The sequence below is a fragment of the Bos grunniens genome, chromosome 7, assembly GCF_055505025.1.
Source record: "Bos grunniens cultivar Pamir isolate PY7600 chromosome 7, Bosgru_T2T1.0, whole genome shotgun sequence".
Classification (NCBI taxonomy): Eukaryota; Metazoa; Chordata; class Mammalia; order Artiodactyla; family Bovidae; genus Bos; species Bos grunniens.
The window spans coordinates 16,792,182-16,809,123 of record NC_141171.1 but is presented as its reverse complement, the minus strand read 5'-3'; the positions used below and the strand labels follow the sequence as shown (position 1 = coordinate 16,809,123).

Sequence of the window (16,942 nt, the reverse complement as noted above, 5' to 3'; positions counted from 1 at the left end):
CAAATGGACAGGAGTTGGAGCAAACTCTGGGAAATAGTGAAGGGCAGGGAAGCCTGGCGTGCTGCAGCCCATAGGGTTAGGAAGAGTCGGATATGACTGAGAGGTTGAACAACAACGCTACCAACACACCATCTCTTCCCAGCTGCACGACCATGTCCAGGTACCGCCACTTGGTGGATTCTCTAAATGGAAAATAGCATCTGGGTGCTGATGTGACAGAGGCATGACCTTCTTCCGGTCCAGGTGTATCAATTTACACTAAATGGATGGAGGGAAGAGTGGCTCACACTCAGCCAGGTCTCAGCTTCCCGTTCCTTTTCTGGACCAAAACCAACAGGTGCCTCCCGAAAGTGCTGTACAAATGTGGGCTCATTCGCTCTTGCTCTTGAAGCAACTCACTTGCTCGTCTGTTAGTCAGTGTCAGTCACTGTCAGTGAGTCAGAGTCAGTGGCAAAGGGCAGGCCCATCGGTCAATCAGTCAGAACCCAGTTGAATCGGTTCTTATGGTAGGTCGCTCTGTACCGGTCTTTCCGGCCACGCGAACCCTGGGTTGTCTGTAGGAAAATCTTCGCTCGTGACAGACTCCACATCCTCAGGCTCCGCCTCTTCGCTTTCTTATCCAACCATAGGTCTCTGCCACACAGGAGTACACGCCCCCCAGGTCACATCCAGTCACAGGCCCCGCTCTTCCGAAACTCTGCCCTATCAGAGGCCTAGCTCTCCAGGACTCTCCCGCCCTCTGTGAGGCCACGCCCCCATTATGGACCTCCCTCCACGGCCCCTCCTTCCTTAGGAGTCCTGTCCAATGATACGCCCTTCCTTTCACAAACCCCGCCCCCAGGTCTTGCTTTTCCCAGGCCCAGACCCTACCAGGCAGACGCGGCGGATGACGGTATCGAGTCGCGCCCCGAGAAGGTCACACGGGATCCTCCAGCATGGCGGCGGCGGCGCTGCGGGCAGGCTGGTGCCGCTGCCCGCGGGTGAGCAGATATGCGGGGCCAGGAGGGCGGGACTAGGGAGCTCCGGACTGGCGACCTCCAGGATCTCGTTGTCCCGAGTTCTTTGACCTCTTTGCCCCCTTCCCTGGACTCCGCGAGAGACTCAGAGTTTGGTCACTGGGTCAGCCGAGGCTGGGGCGGGGGCCCGGTAACGTGGGGCCTGGAGCTAGGCCTGAGGGCGGGGGAGCCGAGACTGTCCGGCCGGGGGCAGTAATGCATGGAGCCGCCGGGGGCAGTAATGTATGATCGCCCCTCATTTCTGGCTGACCCCACGTGTACCGAAGAGTGAATGGTGACCGTGGCGCTCCATGGAGAAGCAGTGGCGAGGAAAAGGCAGAAAACCGTGACAGTCACGGCTCGGCTTAATACGCTTCGTCCGCAACCGGGAGCACTTTCCGTCTCTCCTCCTAATCCTCTGAAAGTACGGGAGGTAGTTGTCGCCCTGGCTGAGAATCTGGGCTCACAGATGCCTTGGGGGTCAAGGCGTATAAAGTGCATTGGGACAATAGTACTCACGTTGCTACTATTTGATGCTATCTCAACAGGTTAGGAAACTGGGAGCTCAGTCGTGCTAAGCAAGCTGCCCACAGTCTCAGAGCTAGCAGGGTGGTTGACCTGGCCCAAAGCTCAGGTCAGGAAGGAAAGTTATCTCACAGGAATCTGAGTGTCAGGAGAAACAAGGTGTTTCTGACTCAGGGCAGAGCTTTTCTTCTGGACTGATTGTCTTTTGAGTCAGGGTTTGAAGGCTGCGTGTACAGGTGTTTGATTTGGGCACAAGACAAAAGAGGAGCCACCTTCGGGTTCCGTCCTCCTGTGGGGTTTTCCTTCCCAATTAGAGAGTGATCCGCTTCAACTTCAGACTGCTGCTGACGTCGGTGGCTCTAGGATCAATGGCTGTAGGCATTTAAAAGAAGAAAACAACAAAGCAATTAAAACAAAAGTTTCGATAACTCACAGGAGTTACTCTTGAGTAGCTATAGGAGATCATGGCATCTGTGTAAGTCTGTATGTTGCTTAGAGTTCCTGGAGACAGGAAGCATGGAACAGGATGAGGAGAGGCGCAGGGATTGTAGAAATGGAAATGTGATTTTGTCAGGTCATTGACATCCATGTTACTGGCTCCATGCTGGGTGCTAGGATGCAGCATTGAACAGGACCTACATGGAGCTTCCCTCCTGGAGCTTAAGTTCATCATTTGGTCAGAGAAGAAATGCCTTTCACATGAGGTTAGCAGCATCTCTCTGCCCAGGTGACTCCCGTAAGTTGCTCTGCTCACATCCCAAGCCTGGATCAGGACATCGTAGGTTTATTGCAGGGTCGTGCCTGGGACAGTAAGTTATCAGTGTGTGCCTCTGAAAGCCCAGGCCTCTGGTCCTCCGAGGCCGCAGAAGTAGAGAAGGCTGGTTGCTACCAGCATCAAGGCTCCGCATGCCCATTCTCAGACTAAGGCCTTAAATCAGACTGGCACATTTAGCCTTTAGCGTTCTTCCACCATAGGTTGGCATAGGACCCATCTGGTTTCCCCTAGGTTCAGAGTCGGGACGGTACATGTAGGCCCTGCAGGTACAGTTCCAAGATTTTCTCTTTCTACCAGATTCCACTGGCTTCTCAGAATTTGAGAAGATGGTCGAGCATCAAGCATGCAGGTGGGATGGGATAAAAATCGTCAGATGAGTCTTAGCAATCTTTGCTCTTTTAGGTGGCCTATTTCATTCCTTCCTCATCACCCTCTGGTCTAAACGGATCTTTATCTCTTCTCCTTCGATTAGAGATGTGTTGGCAGCGGAGTCCATCTACTGTCCAGCCACAATCTAGTGCCACTGCCCCATGGTTCCTACCAGCTGCCCCGGCCTAGTGGAGAGCTGACCCTGGTGAGTGACTCAAGATGTGAGCCAGCTGGCTGGAAGGGGACATGTGAGGGTCAGGCATAGGTGACAGAAGAGGCCTGCAGGATGCTGCCCACACTGCTGGGGCCTCTGATGGGCAGGCCTTCTGGAGTCACAGAGCCCAGTGGGCCTGGTGCTTTTGGTATCTGGAAGTGCTCAGCACACTGTGGGTGGGGCTCCTGCCTCCCAGAGTGGACTGGGATCCCTGTAGCGGAGCTGAAATGCACCACCTACTGGGTCGTACGTCTGGGTCCTTCAAGCAAAGCTGGGCCTTGCTTCTGGGAGACGGCCCCATGGGCATTTGCATTCATAGAGTCACACATCTTCTGGAGCTGGGTTTCCCCAGGCTAGACCATCCTTACCTTTATTTTTTTTATTGTATTTATTTATAAAACTTTTACATTTATATTTTTATACAAAATTTCTGTAATTTTGTTTTTATGTAATTTTATTTATATAATGTTTTTATATTTTTATAAAATTTATATATATAATTTGCATAATTTTATTTATAGCTGTCCTGGGTCTTGGTTGCTATGCTTGGGGCTTTCTCTGGTTGCAGCGAGTGGGGGCTACTCTCCAGTTGCCGTGCGCGGGCTTCTCGTTGTGTCGGCTTTTCTCGTTGCAGAGCATAGCCTCTAGGGCTCGGAGGCTGCGGTAATTGTGGCACCAGGGTTTAGTTGCCCCACAGCAGGTGGGATCTTCCTGGATCAGGGATCGAATCCATGTCCCCTGCATTGGCAGGTGGATTCTAAACCACTGGAGCACCAGGGAAGCCCCGATATCTCTCTTACTCTTGACGTTGTTTGTCAGAAACAGCATTTTCTAGAGCTTTTGCCCTCCCCGTCACTCCTCCTCAACCATGCTTCTGCTGGTGTTTCACCGCCATGGGGAGGAAAGCCCCAAACCTCACACTGACTCCACTTCCACATCCTTGAGCAGCTCACACCCTCCCTTCCTTTTGAGTCTCAGCACAGCCCTCTAGTTACCTGTGCCAGCCTGTCTCCCCAGCCGTGTCCTGGGGCTGTTGTAGGTGTGGGACGTCTTTCCCATTAGTTGTCCACATCTCTGATCTGCCCTGCCCCCCACTACCACCCAGTCCCCAGTCCTGGGGTGAATGGTGGGGCTGCTGTGAGCTGATGCAGTCCCTGACACTCTTGGAACCTGGATTTCCCCTAGCGAAGGGCTGGCCGGGACCCATCTGGACCAGACAGCTGCCTGCCAGCACCAGGCCTGGCCACCCCACCTCTGGGGCAGCACCCAGATTTTCTGCCTCTTTTGCTGGGGCTTGATAGCAGCCAGGGGGGCTGTTGCCCCGAAACTGGTAGGGTGAGTCCCCAGGCCTGGTGGGGACCCCGCACACCCTCAGAAGTGGGAGCAACCAAGCACACGTGGCCATGTCCCCGTGACCTGAGTCACTCGCTCACAATCATTTCTGAAGCTTTCTCTTTCCTGAGCCTGTGAAGGAGGAGAAGCCAGGATCTAAACCCAGCTGTGTCTGACCCCAAAGCCCATGAATTGGGCAGGGCAGTGCATGGAGTGGGGCCGCATGTGGGATCTTCCTGGACCAGGGATCAAACCCATGTCCCCTGCACTGGCAGGCAGATTCTTATCTTCTGTGCCACCAGGGAAGTGGTGGCTTCATTTCTTTTTATTGCTGAATAATGTCTTGTTGTCTGGGTGCCCCACAGTTTATCACCTAATAGTTTTTTAGTGTGCCTCTTCTACTCTTCTGCAAAGAGAGAGCTCTTCATTGTTAAACCTGTATCAACAGAAAATAGAAAATTAAAAAAAAAAAAACATCCTTTGTCTCTTTCTACATTCTTTCTAGTCCAAATCCTATTCCTCTGGAAGCAGAAAAGGCTTTCTCTCTGGCTTGCTCGATAACATCAAACAGGAATTAGCCAAAAACAAAGAAATGAAAGAAAGTATAAAAAAGTTCCGAGATGAGGCCAAGAAGCTGGAAGAGTCAGATGCACTCCAGGAAGCCAGGAGGAAATACGTGAGTCCCCTTCGCGACTCGTCTCTGAACAGACTTATTGGCCAACCCAGTATGTTAATCACTGATTAACCTCTCTCACCTCTTACTTGCTCCCTGGAGCCAGGAATTCCTGTAGCACAGTGCCCTGGCTGTCAGGGTCCCTGATGATGGGGAGTAAGGGGGCCGGGGGAGCCACTCAGCCTGTCAGGTCTGTGGTGAGCCTGCAGCATCCTCTGCACACAGACCAGCACATGGGGGGCTTTCTGGACCTCCTGCGTCAGACTCTGCATTGTGGGGGAGGCTCAAGAGAGGGGGACATGTGTATACTTACGGCTGACTCGCACTGCTCTACAGGAGAAACCAACACAACATTGTAAAGCAGCCATCTCCAATTAAAAATAAATAAAAAAGGAAAAAAAAAAGAAGAATCTGCATCTCCATAGATCTCTCAGGCACTAGGTTTGAGATGTGTACTCCGGAGGACCTCTGAGTGAAATGGGTAGAAAGTGGGTTCCAGGGCTAGTGTAATTGTTACATGGTCATTTGGCCAAAAACTTGAATTTTTCCATTAGAGCGTACGGAAACACCCAAACAACTTTCAGCTGCCTGTGAATGGGCCTGTAGCCCTTTATCTGTCTGCCCGCGAGGGCTCTGTGAGCCCTGCCATCTCCCCTGTGGGCGGCTGAGCCTAGAGTGTGGGCGCTTGCCCCGGATGCCCCAGGTCCCTCGATGTTTTGCTGTGTTGACCCCCGATCCCGGGCTGCTGGCGCAGTGAGGCCTGTTCCCTCCGAGTCTCCGCTAAACTCTCTGTGGGGGATTCCACCCTATGGGAGAGCGCCCTTCCTTGTCATGAAGGAAGAGGAGTGGGCTGAGGGGCCACCTGGGGGCAGAGGAGGCTGAGGTTGAGGCAGGGTGCCTGGGTGGGGGCAGAGTGGGAACAGCACCCCACCACCACCGCCCTCAACATATCACTGATGAGCAGGTAGAAGAGTTCACCTGCTGCCACCCAGAGAGAGATTCGGGGCCTGGGGCTTTGTGCTCAGGAGGGTCCCTGTCCAGGATTCATGCCAGGCTGAGGGGCAGCCAGGGACCCTGGGCAGAAGGGAGGGACCCGTTGGGCAGGCTGAGGGGGAGGGGCAAGAGAAACAGAGGTGTCTGGGGAGGAAGGGACTGCTGAGAAAATGCTGCTTTGGACTGTGCATCACAACACAGAGACACAATGTCCTTCCCCCTAGAGAACCATTGAATCGGAAACCCTGCGGACAAGCGAGGTGATCAGGAAGAAGCTGGGGGAGATCACAGGCACCGTCAAGGAGGTAATGGCCTCAGGGCTCCCAGGGCCTCTTACCCGAGGCTGCAGGGCCTGTTTGTTCCCACCTCTGGCAGAGGAGTTGGGGGGCGGGGGCGGTGCTGGGAGCCTCAGGAGGAACTGGCAGCCAGCACTGTGTAGGCTGGGGTGGTGAGCAGCCTGTTCACTCCAGAAGCTTTCCAGAGTCCAGGATGCCCTCAGGAAGGAGGGCGACGTCAGACCAGCCCACTGGCCTGTAGTTCACTGGCCTGCTTAAGTTAGAAGCCTCTGTGCTACAATCAGGAGGGTCAAATGAGGATGTTTTTCTTCCCTCCTTAGGATAGGAGGGGAGTACTTTGCCTCCAAGGGTGGAGGTGGGAGTGACTTTCCTGGAGGGCTTTCTTCTTTGTTGCTTCTCTTTGGTTTTTCTGTTCTCCTGGGCTGGAGAGAGGGACCTGCCTGCTAAGTCACTTCAGTCTTGTGACCCATGGACTGTAGCCCTCTGTCCAGGCTCCCTGTCCATGGGATTCTCCAGGCAAGAATACTGGAGTGGGTGGCCATGCCCTTTTCCAGGGGATCCTTCCAACCCAGGGATCGAACTCGAGTCTCCTGCATCTCCAGGAGAGAGGGGCAGGGCTTTGAGGCCAGCCCAGCTCCATGTACACCTCCTCACCTTCTTCCTGCCTCCCTGCCACCTGTGGGTGCCACTCCTATGTATCCTGGGAGAACTGGGGCTCCTGTCTGCTCCGTGCCTGCAGCCCCAGGCCCAGTGCCCCAGAGGTCATAGGCACCCTTCTCGAGCATGCACATACCCGTCACAGCTCCATCAGCCAGACAAACTCAGGCTGCCTGCTCCCACCCCTCTTTGGCCTGGTTGACCCTTAGCCCTGGGGGAGCTCCTGCCAGCCCCCAGCCTGTGCCACATTGACACCTCCCCTTTCTCTGTCTCAGTAGAGTCTTGACGAAGTCAGTAAAAGTGACCTTGGCCGGAAAATCAAGGAAGGTGTGGAAGAAGCAGCCAAGACCGCCAAGCAGTCTGCCGAGTCAGTGTCCAAAGGCGGGGAGAGGCTTGGCCGGACTGCTGCCTTCAAAGCCCTCTCCCAGGTAAGCTGGGCTGCGCTCGTGCCTGTGGGCACTCTAGACTCTGTCCTGCTCCCAGCCCCCAGGAGCCGAGTTCCCATCTCTGGGCTCAGCCCCTCCCAGCTGGGTGGTCTTGGGCAAATTGTGGCCCCTAGGGAGCTACGGGTTACCAGACCAAGAGCTCCAGCCCGTAGTCAGTGGCTGACACCCTTAGGTCTGGCCCAGAACCCCGAGACTATCACTCCCGGTCACTTGAGGTCCTGAATTCCTTCTGTGAAGACCTTACCTCACACTGGGCCCTCTGCTGGCCACAGGGCCACAGGAGAGAAGGTCTGAGTTGCTGCTCTCAAAGGATCGCAGGGCAGGCATGGGGACAGGGAAGGGGCAGGCAGTCCTGAGTAACAACAGGAGCATCCGGGGGCTGCTCCAGGCCAGGGGAGCAGGCATAGCCAGCTCGGGGCACCGGGGCAAACTGGCTGTGACCAGAGCCACTGCAGGGGCCTGGGGGTCACACGGAAGAGTTCAGGTTTTATCCTGAAAGCACAGCCGCCAGCGAGGACTCGGGCAGCGGCTCAGAGGTGGCTGGAGAGTGTCTGGGGTGTTGGGGCCGGGAGGGAAATGGGTTCCAGAGGTTTGGGAAGTCGGGATCCACAGACTGGGTCAGCCTGGATAGGGGTCATGGGGCAGGGGCCACTCAGGATGCCCCTCCAGTTGCTGGTTTCTCCCCAGCTGAAGGGAGGTTTCCAGGGAGACGGGGAATCGACCTCAGAATGTGAGGGTCGTCTGGGGGCTGCTCTTAGAGCAGGGGTTGGTGGGGATCGGGGGGAGTCAGGGGCAGAAGTCAGATAGCCAGGGTCTTCTCCCGGCAGCGAGCGTCTGCCTCCCCCCCGAGGCTCCGACAAATCCTTGGCCTGAACCTGCAAGGCAGGTGACCTTGAGACCTGGAGCTAGGGTGGGTGTACAGCTTCTGGTCGGGGGTCGCCCAACTCCCACATGCCCGGCTGTGCTCTGCAGGGCGTGGAGTCTGTCAAGAAGGAGATCGATGAGAGTGTCCTGGGACAGACCGGGCCCTATCGGCGACCCGAGCGGCTCCGGAAAAGGAAGGAGTTTGCTGGAGAGAAATTCAAGGAAGAGAAAGTGTTTGAGGCCAATGAGTAGGTACCAGACCGGTCAGGGGCCTTCCTGCCCCTTCTCCACCTCCCTTTTTAGCCACCTGCAGTGTTGTCTGTCTCTGAGGACCACACAGGGTTCCGACCCGAGTCTGCTTGTGGGGTTTCTTTCTCCCCAGGGTTCCCTGGCTCCCTGAGAGAATGGAGGTGGGGAGGGATGGGCAGGGGAAATGAGAAGGCAGGAGGCCGGGAGGTGAGGCCAGGGTCATCACACTATCTGACTGGTCCCTCTCCCCGTGGGAGCGGCCCCCGCACTGCGCTCACTGGCTTCCCTGGTCTTCCCCAGAGAGGCACTGGGGGTCGTGCTGCACAAGGATTCCAAGTGGTACCAGCAGTGGAAGGACTTCAGGGACAACAATGTGGTATTCAATCGTGAGTGTCCCCATCTCAGAATGGCCCAACGGCAGGGCGGTGAGAGACACTCACTGAGCGCTCCCCGGGGGCGGACACCACACAGAGGAGGAGGCTGGGGTCTGAGGGGGCCAGGCACTGCAGCAGAGTCACCCAGCGTGTGAGCAGTGGAGTGTGGGCCTCAGGAGGCCCGAGGGGAAGCACCCAGTACATCTTGGGCGGCAGGGGCTCTGCCGTCGGGGCTGGGTCACCATCTTGACTAGAGCCAGCGTGGCTGTGGGGCAGGCAGGTATGAGTGTCCCCCACCCCCCCATCCCCACCCTGATGGTGCAGCTGTGGATTTGGCCCTTACACACCCCGCCTCACAAGCCAGGAACCAGCTCAAGGCCCAGCATGCTCTGCCCACTCTGGGGCACCTGGCTTCCCTCGCACTGACAGGGAGCCCTGTCCGTCATCCCATGGTGATTCCCAGAAGCCTGTGTTTCCTTTGCAGTGAAAGCAGCTGCCAATGGAGGTGGCCCCCCCACGGTTCACACAGCCCCCCAAGCTCATGGTGGCAGGGTCTCCACACCCCCACCCTGAGGTTGACCCACAGGCCCTGGTCTCTTGAGGAAGAAGCAGCCTCGGAGAGGCCCCCTCAGTTACCCAGTCTGCTCGGGGAGGGGGCTGTGATGGAGTGGGGGTGTCTTTCTGGAAGGGCCCTGACCCTACCCGCCACCTGCCACAGGGTTCTTTGAGATGAAGATGAAGTATGACGAGAGCGACAACGCCTTCATCCGGGCATCCCGTGTGCTAACAGACAAGATCACGGACTTGCTGGGTGAGTGGGCTGCCCCAAGACCATCCCCTCACCCTGAGCCAGCAAGGGGGCAGAGTCTCAGGCCCTCATTGCCCTGCCGGCTCGGCCATCCCAGGGGGCCTGTTCTCGAAGACAGAGATGTCAGAGGTGCTCACAGAGATCCTGCGTGTGGACCCCGCCTTTGACAAGGACCGCTTCCTGCAGCAGTGCGAGAACGACATCATCCCCAACGTCCTGGAGGTGGGTGTGCACCTGGCTAGGTGTTCTGCCTTTTCCCTGCCACGTCCCTGCCCCTCCATGGCCACAAGCCCTGGCTAGAGCCTGGGAGTCCTGCAGCCCAGTGCATACAGAGGCCTGTGGCGTGGCCTAGTGGGACTGCAGGGAGCGTCCCCCCACCTCCTGCCCCCCAGTCCTCTGTAAACATCTGATCCCTCCTCCTGGGGCCCTTCTCCCTCCTCCGTGTTCTCAGCTTCCTCAGGACACTCAGGGCAGGGCTGGGAGGAGGTGAAAAGGTAGCATCTCCCAAAAGCAGCAGCCCGAGCCCAGGCAGGATCCTCTGGGGTGAAGTCATCTCAGCCCCCACCCCCACCATGCTCTGTGGTTCCCCCACAGCGTCCCCCACCCCCCAGGACCCTCACCACATCCTGTTCCTGTGGCAGCTTCTCTCCTTGCACCCTGAGAGCCCTCCCCCACACTCCCCCTCTGCCCCCGCTCTGCCCCGTCCCTCCTGGGCCAGGCCATCTAGAGCTTTGTCCCCAGGGCAGGCAGGCTGCCCCTGCATGGCCACCTTGGCTCAGTTTCCAAGCTGGGACCAGACCTCCGACCACTGCCACCTTCCCCTTCCTGCAGACCCTGGGGACCCACTCTGGGCTGCCCCACTGTTAGCTGTGGGAGCTCCCCTCCCACTGCCCCAGCCTGGCCAGGTCTCCCCTCCCCAGACTTGGACCCCAGGGTGGGGCTGGGAGGCTGCAAGGAAAGGGTCTCCCTGGAGAACATTCTCCAGCAGTATCTCCCTGCCTCCAAAGCCCACTCATTCTCATACTTGATTTTTTGTCTTTCCCTTTTTAGGCCATGATTTCTGGGGAACTCGACATTCTCAAAGACTGGTGCTATGAAGCTGTGAGTGCTTGCTGGCTTTTTTTTTTTTCCTGTTTAGGCCTAAGAAGAAATAACAATTTGGAGGAGATCTGCTTGGGTGGCTCCATCCAGGAAGAGCTCGATGGGGATGGGGGTGTCGGGGCTGGGGGTGGCTGCAGGCTGGGGATCCAGGGGTCAGGGAAGTGGGTGGAAAGGGATACTGGAGAACCCTGGGGTGCATCAGATGTTCACTCTGTGCATGGGGGTCACAGGTGCTGGCCAGCAAGTGGGGTGTGAGGCCCCATGGCCCCCCTTCCCAAGGCCAGGGTTACATCACTGGGCTCATCCCTTGGGAATCAAGAGGGTGCTTTGGGGACACCAAAGCAGAGCTCCCACACAGGTGGCATTGGATGGATTCATTAGCTGTTTTTCTCATCACGAGATCCTCAAACATAGATCCAAGCAGACATTGATATATTTCTGCGTGGGTAAGAGCTGCGTGTCTTAAGGAGGCCTAGCTGGAGCTCCAACTCCAGGTCCCAGGCCACAGGAAGGGCTGGGCTGCGTGGTGACGGGTCAGGCGGCCTTGGGAGCACCCCATCTGCCCCGTCCCTTCCTGGCAGCCTGCTTGGCCCCACGGGGCCACCTTGCCCCATCCTTCTGGCTCCCTGACCTGTGTCTTCTGGGAGTTTGTTTTTCTTCACCCCCAGCTTCTTGATACTAAATAATCCAGAATCTCTTTTGGCTGATTCTCTGCTGTACCCAGCTCACGAACAAGTTGGGAAAAGCAGAGGAGAAGATGTCAGGTTTTCTTTTTAAATACTCCCCTGCACGGTGACTAATCCAGCAGGCGTTTATGAGTGGGTTGGTTTTTTTTTTTTTTTTAACTTTGGGACTGTTAAGATGTGACTGGTTATCTCTACCCGCGAGCTGCTGCTGGTGCCCCTAGAAACACAGCTGAAGTTGAAGCCACTCACCCCAGGGCGTTCTGAGAATGTCATCTTTAAGAAAGCACACCAGAACTCAGATTGGCACCTTTTTTTTTCTTTTCATTTGGTGGGTCCGTTAGTTGCATAAAAAGTGGGTGCTGTTGGAATGTCTTCCATTGAGATGCGAGATTGCCATATCCCAGGCTTGGGAGCAGGCACAAGAGGGCTATGGTGTCTTTGCCCCCATAGGAGAAACAGGCTGCCTGCGGCCGAAAGCCACCCACAGGCGCTGGTCAGGGAGAAGCAGGCAGACCCAGGCAGCTCACCTCAGCGCAGCCGTGGGGCAGGATGAATCCTAGAAAAAAGCGTTTGGTTCCAGGCCAGGATCCACAGGAGAATGTTCTGCATCAGCCAGAGAGGCCTCAACTTACCTCTCTGGGAGCATGTTCCTGTTTGCGTTCCAGGAGCATTCCCGACCTCACTGATTAATACCGCTTTCAATAGTGGTGATACGGTGTTGTCTTGGTAATGAGAGGGAAGTGTGTGACTCGCGCCAGCAAGAGGGTGGCACCAGCCTGCCTGATCCTGGCATCTGTCACTCCTGGCGCGAGAGCCCTTTTTGGGAGGTACACAAGCTGAAAGCTTGAAACCCTGCCTGTGAGCCCACTACTGGCCTGGGGTGTGTGGTGCCCCCGGCTCCTAGGTGCCTTGGCATGGCTTGCTCGAGGGTAACCGGTCCCATGGGCATGTTCGGCTTCTTGTTGCAGACCTACAGCCAACTGGCCCACCCAATCCAGCAGGCCAAGGCTCTGGGCCTCCAGTTCCACTCCCGCATCCTGGACATTGACCACATCGATGTGAGTGCCTCTTCCAGGGTGGGGGGGAGGGGCAGGGGTGCTTCTCTGAATTGTGCTCAGCTGGGAAGGGTGAGTTCCTTGTCCCTGGAGGAGTAGGGTCGCTTTCACTGAAGGGTTTCCATAGTCCTGGAGTTGGGAATTCTCAAGCAAGTGGTGGCCCAGGGGTGCTGCTGCCCAGATCCAGGGACTCCTGAGGCCAGGACTCTCACTGAGAAAGGTGGGGGCTCTTTTGGGACCACTCAGGCCCCCACTGGTCTCTCTGCCACGACTCTGTGGGGAGCCCACACCCATATGGAAGACGGGTGGCTCTGAGAGGCCTCTGTGTGTCCACAAAGCTTCAGTCCAGGGATCCTGTCCGATTCTGCTTACAGTTGGGAAGTTCCCACTGGAAACAGACCAGTGGGAGGCGGTAGGCCTGGGGTGCTGAAGCTCGGGTCTGCCCCTGGATGGGGGCTGCAAGGAAGGCACCAGGGACCACTCTCTGAGGCCCATCCACCTTGTCCCCACCCCCTGCAGCTGGCCATGGGCAAGATGATGGAGCAGGGGCCAGTGCTGATCATCACCTTCCAGGCCCAGATGGTGATGGTGATCAAGAACCCCAAAGGCGAAGTGGTCGAGGGTGACCCGGTAAGTGGGCAGGAAGGGAGGGGCAGGGCACACACTGAGTTCCCTGCAGTGCAGGGCACCAGGACGGCATGTTGCTCTGGGCCTGGTGGAGGTCAGAGGGCCACTGGTCTGTCTGGTTTGACCAAGTCCTGAGTCCCAGCCTCTGCCCCAGCCTTTACTCTGGATCCCAGACCCAGGCCAACACCCCAGACCCGCTCCCTGCTCCCTCCCAGCCCTGACCTGGCTGCAGCATCACCCTGCCCTCCTTCTGGTGTGGGTACCGGGTGCTCCCTGCCTCCAGCCCTCACCCTTCCCGGGTTCCGCAGGACAAGGTACTGCGAATGCTGTATGTGTGGGCTCTCTGCCGAGACCAGGACGAGCTGAACCCCTATGCAGCCTGGCGGCTCCTGGACATCTCAGCCTCCAGCACAGAGCAGGTCCTCTGAGCATGGCGGCCATGCCCGGGCCCTCCAGGGCTGACCCTCACTGTGGACATGCAGGGAACTGGCGTCCACCTGCAGCAGCCAGAGCTCTGGGGACAGGACTGTCAGCTCTGCCCCTGCTCTGCCAGGCCAGCTGCAACACCGGCTGGATGGGGCGGGGAGGGTAGGGGGCTGCATCGGCCCCCTGGTGGCTGCTGGCCTGCGGGCCTCAAACCAGGCACTCCCTCCCAGGACTGAGCAGTGGGGCCTGGGCCCACTGGCCACATCAGCCAGGCCATTTTAGCTCCTTTTTTTTTTTTTTAAACAGTGCCCTTGTTATCCTGTATATAAGTGGAGATTTGGAAATAATAAATCACCAAAGTGCAAGAGAACAATTTGGGTTGTCCAGGGTGTCTGTCACTGGGGTGGGGGAGCTGGGACTGAGGAGGAGGTGGCCAGCCCAGTGGTGATGAGGAGGCGGTCATGGTGACTAAAGAAGCTGCAACAGAAGAGGGGGTGGCTTTACCTGGGCAAGACCCTGCCCACCCTAGCTATGTGTGGGGGTGAGGGGGGACAATGACAAGGAAAGCTATGGAGGTTTTCGGTGACCTGGGTGGGGTCTCTTGAAGGTTGGGGTCCCTGGGGCCAGGGGACCTTTAGCGCTGGAATGAGTTTTGGGGGCACTGGGATCCTCCAAACAGGGAAACTGAGAGGTCAGTTGCAGAGGAGAATGGGAGTGTGGGAGCTGAAGTCGGGCTGGGAGGTTTAGGAGTACTGGTTGGGGTGGGAGGGTGAAGTCCTTGGTGCTCACGGTTCTTTGGGGCTGGTGGTCTATGCCTCGAGCGGCTCGGGGCGGGGCCGGGTTTTCCCGGTGGGCGGGGCGGGGTCGCGGGCGCGAGCGCCGCTCCCTGCGCAGCCTCCGCCCCCCGCGGCGGCCCCGCCCCCCCGTCGCCATGGGAACAGCCGCGGCGGCCCGGCTCGCGCGCTGCTCGCCTGCCTCGGTCTCCGCGGCTCCAGGGGCGGGTGGGGTGGGCAGAGCCGGGGTCGCCGCCGCGGAGAGGCCAAGAGCGGACAGGGTGCGGGTCCCGGAAGACAGCGAGGCTGCCGGGCGTTGGGTCCCGGTCCCGGTTCAGGCCAGGGTGAGGGGCGCGGCGGGACGGGGGTGGTGGGGGAGGGGGGTCCCCGGGACGCAAGAACAAAGGGAGTGGGGCGGGGGAGCCGGGTCTAGCCCCCGCCACCTCCCCAGACCGCGCGTTCGCACCTGTTGTGCGCGGACCGGCCGGGTCGGGGTTTTCTCTCCTTGTTCATAGCGTCCCCACCTGCGAGCACGCCCGGAGTTGGGTGCTCGCGGGCCGGGCATGGGCGTAGCCCCGGGACTGAGGCGCAGGCGGGGGCTGGGGCTCCGCAGGGAGTGGGGGGGCGGCGGCGGGAGGGGACGATGCGGGGGCGAGGGAGGTCGCAGCTTCATCCCCGCATCCCGGGCGGGCCTCTCCTCCCCAGGGCGCGCGGCGATGTGAGCCATGAGCGCGACGTGGACGCTGTCCCCCGAGCCGCTGCCACCGTCTACGGGGCCCCCGGTGGGTGCGGGCCTGGACGCGGAGCAGCGCACCGTGTTCGCCTTCGTGCTGTGCCTGCTCGTGGTGCTGGTGCTGCTGATGGTGCGCTGCGTGCGTATCCTGCTCGACCCCTACAGCCGCATGCCCGCCTCGTCCTGGACCGACCACAAGGAGGCGCTCGAGCGCGGGCAGTTCGACTACGCGCTGGTCTGAGCTGTGCGGCGCCCCTGGCCGGCCCTCGGCGGGGTCTCTCTCCCAGGGCAGATTTGACGAGGGGCGCCGCCAGGCCTGGACCGCGCTCGGGATCCTGCCCCGCGAGCCCGCAGCCCGAGTGGGGAGGGCATGAGAAGTCCAAGCCCTCCCCCCTCAGACCCCTCCCATCTTCCCTCCTGGCCAGGCCGGAGCCCCACTTCGTGCCTTTATCCTGCCCTGTCCCACCCCTCCGCCCCCAGCGTGTAGGTGTTTCTTTGCTGTTGTCCTGCCGCCTAGCAGCATGAGTGTCCTGTCCACTCCTGTATTCAGAGACCCCCGTATCCTTTCCCTTTCTCCTTGTTCTGTGACCATCCTCACTCCCCACCGCGCGCAACCCCGCCCGTAAGCGCTGAGCCCCTCCTCGGGCTCCGGCTTGCGAGGCAGGCTCTCCTGGGCTCACGGGGTGGGATACTGCAGACCAATATGCCCTGCGCGGCCTGCCCCGGAGACAGAGCCTGAAGAGCGACAATGGCTGCTGTATCCAGGATGGGTGGCTCCTTCCACGGGAGGAGAGGGCAGACAGGTTCCCTCGTGCCCCCAGCCCAGGCCCCAGTTCAGGTCAGCGCGCCCCTCCCTCTGTTACCACCTCCACCCTTCTTTGGCTCGCCTGCTACCTCCCCCTGATCCCTCTGCCACACCCCCTCCCCAGACCCTCCTCTGGCCTCTCACTCCTCCTTGCCTCTGAGCCCATGCTGTTAATAAAAGCTATTATTGAGCGCTTACTGCATGCCAAGCAGTGTGCTGAGGTAGAGACTCTGCACTTCGGCCTCTTGTATTTTCAGGATCTTGTTAGCATCGTCATTCTACAGGCCTGGGGACTCGGGTCCAGACAGGTTCAGTGACTTGCCAGAGCTAGAATCTGAACCCAGGGCTGACTTTTGCACACTCTTAAGAGCTGCCCAGGGCTGAGAAACACCCAGATGCATGCTCTGGGGAACTGAGGCTAACCGTCTCTAATTCCCCCCATTCTAGAAGGAGCCAGGACCACCCTTCCTTCCCTTAACTTGGGGCGACTTAGCCTGGTAGGGAGCTGGGATGGGGCACCCTCAGCCAGCCCTGGAGGTTGTCTCCGAGACCTGACGTGGCCTCCTGACACTGTGACCATACCTGCAGCCCCAGACCACTCTGACCTGATCCCTCCATCCCACCATCAACTTCAGAAACCTCAGGTCTGGTGTGGTGGGGCCGTGGTCACGGAGTGGGCTGGCTCCGTTCCACGACCCGCCTAGGAGAAGTGTTGTGCGCCCCGGGGGAGCCATGTGCAGTGTGTGTGGGGAGAAACTGAGCGTTGCTATAAAAGGAAGGTTGTGTGAATGCACAGGCTCCGTGAACAGAAATTTCGCCAGCTCTTAGAGGACTGGTAAGATCTGGGAGAAGGCGGTACTGTGGGAGGACACCTGGTGCCCCCGCCCAGCCCAAACCAGCCTGTCCCTGCCTCCGCACCTCCAGGGAGGCTGATGGAGGGGGCCGAGCAGGGAGAGAGGCCCGAGAGCACCCCTGGGAACATGAGGCCTTTGACAGCAGCTGGGAGCCCAGCCCCACCCTCTACCCAGCTCTGCTCCCTTCTCTGCTCCTCTGCTCCCCCTCCAGCTCTCCTTGCCTCCCCAAGGCCACCTCAGAGACTCACTCCCCTCCCTCCAACTTCCTGACACATGGGCAGCCCACCCCTCACCCTCCCCTAGCCGGGGACC

At 58.6% G+C, this 16,942-nt stretch overlaps 2 protein-coding genes across 3 annotated transcripts; both read left to right on the top strand.

Annotated features, from left to right (window-relative positions):
• Positions 1-917: 917 nt before the first annotated feature.
• Positions 918-13,838, top strand: TIMM44 (translocase of inner mitochondrial membrane 44). Its single transcript, XM_086409622.1, has 13 exons — positions 918-980; positions 2,768-2,869; positions 4,716-4,886; positions 6,101-6,181; positions 7,108-7,257; positions 8,248-8,387; positions 8,689-8,774; positions 9,481-9,573; positions 9,668-9,792; positions 10,621-10,671; positions 12,326-12,415; positions 12,932-13,042; positions 13,348-13,838. The coding sequence occupies exons 1-13, from the start codon at positions 936-938 to the stop codon at positions 13,465-13,467; spliced, it is 1,365 nt and encodes a 454-aa protein (XP_086265748.1). The 5' UTR covers positions 918-935; the 3' UTR covers positions 13,468-13,838.
• CTXN1 (cortexin 1) lies at positions 12,932-16,000 on the top strand. 2 transcript variants are annotated; one of them, XM_086409657.1, is made up of 2 exons: positions 12,932-13,042; positions 14,944-16,000. In XM_086409657.1, exon 2 carries the CDS (start codon positions 14,964-14,966, stop codon positions 15,210-15,212), a length of 249 nt encoding a protein of 82 aa, XP_086265783.1. In that variant the 5' UTR covers positions 12,932-13,042; positions 14,944-14,963; the 3' UTR covers positions 15,213-16,000. The 2 variants fall into 2 exon arrangements, with proteins under 2 accessions (XP_086265783.1, XP_086265782.1); XM_086409656.1 differs by lacking the exon at positions 12,932-13,042 and adding an exon at positions 14,391-14,582.
• Positions 16,001-16,942: the final 942 nt, after the last annotated feature.

Bases quoted from the DNA above. Each gene is read 5' to 3' on its own strand.
- CTXN1 (XM_086409657.1), top strand. From the start codon at position 14,964: ATGAGCGCGACGTGGACGCTGTCCCCCGAGCCGCTGCCACCGTCTACG.
- TIMM44 (XM_086409622.1), top strand. From the start codon at position 936: ATGGCGGCGGCGGCGCTGCGGGCAGGCTGGTGCCGCTGCCCGCGG. The intron at 2,870-4,715 runs GTGAGTGACTCA...CATTCTTTCTAG, and splicing joins CTAGTGGAGAGCTGACCCTG to TCCAAATCCTATTCCTCTGG. The intron at 9,574-9,667 runs GTGAGTGGGCTG...CGGCCATCCCAG, and splicing joins CAAGATCACGGACTTGCTGG to GGGGCCTGTTCTCGAAGACA.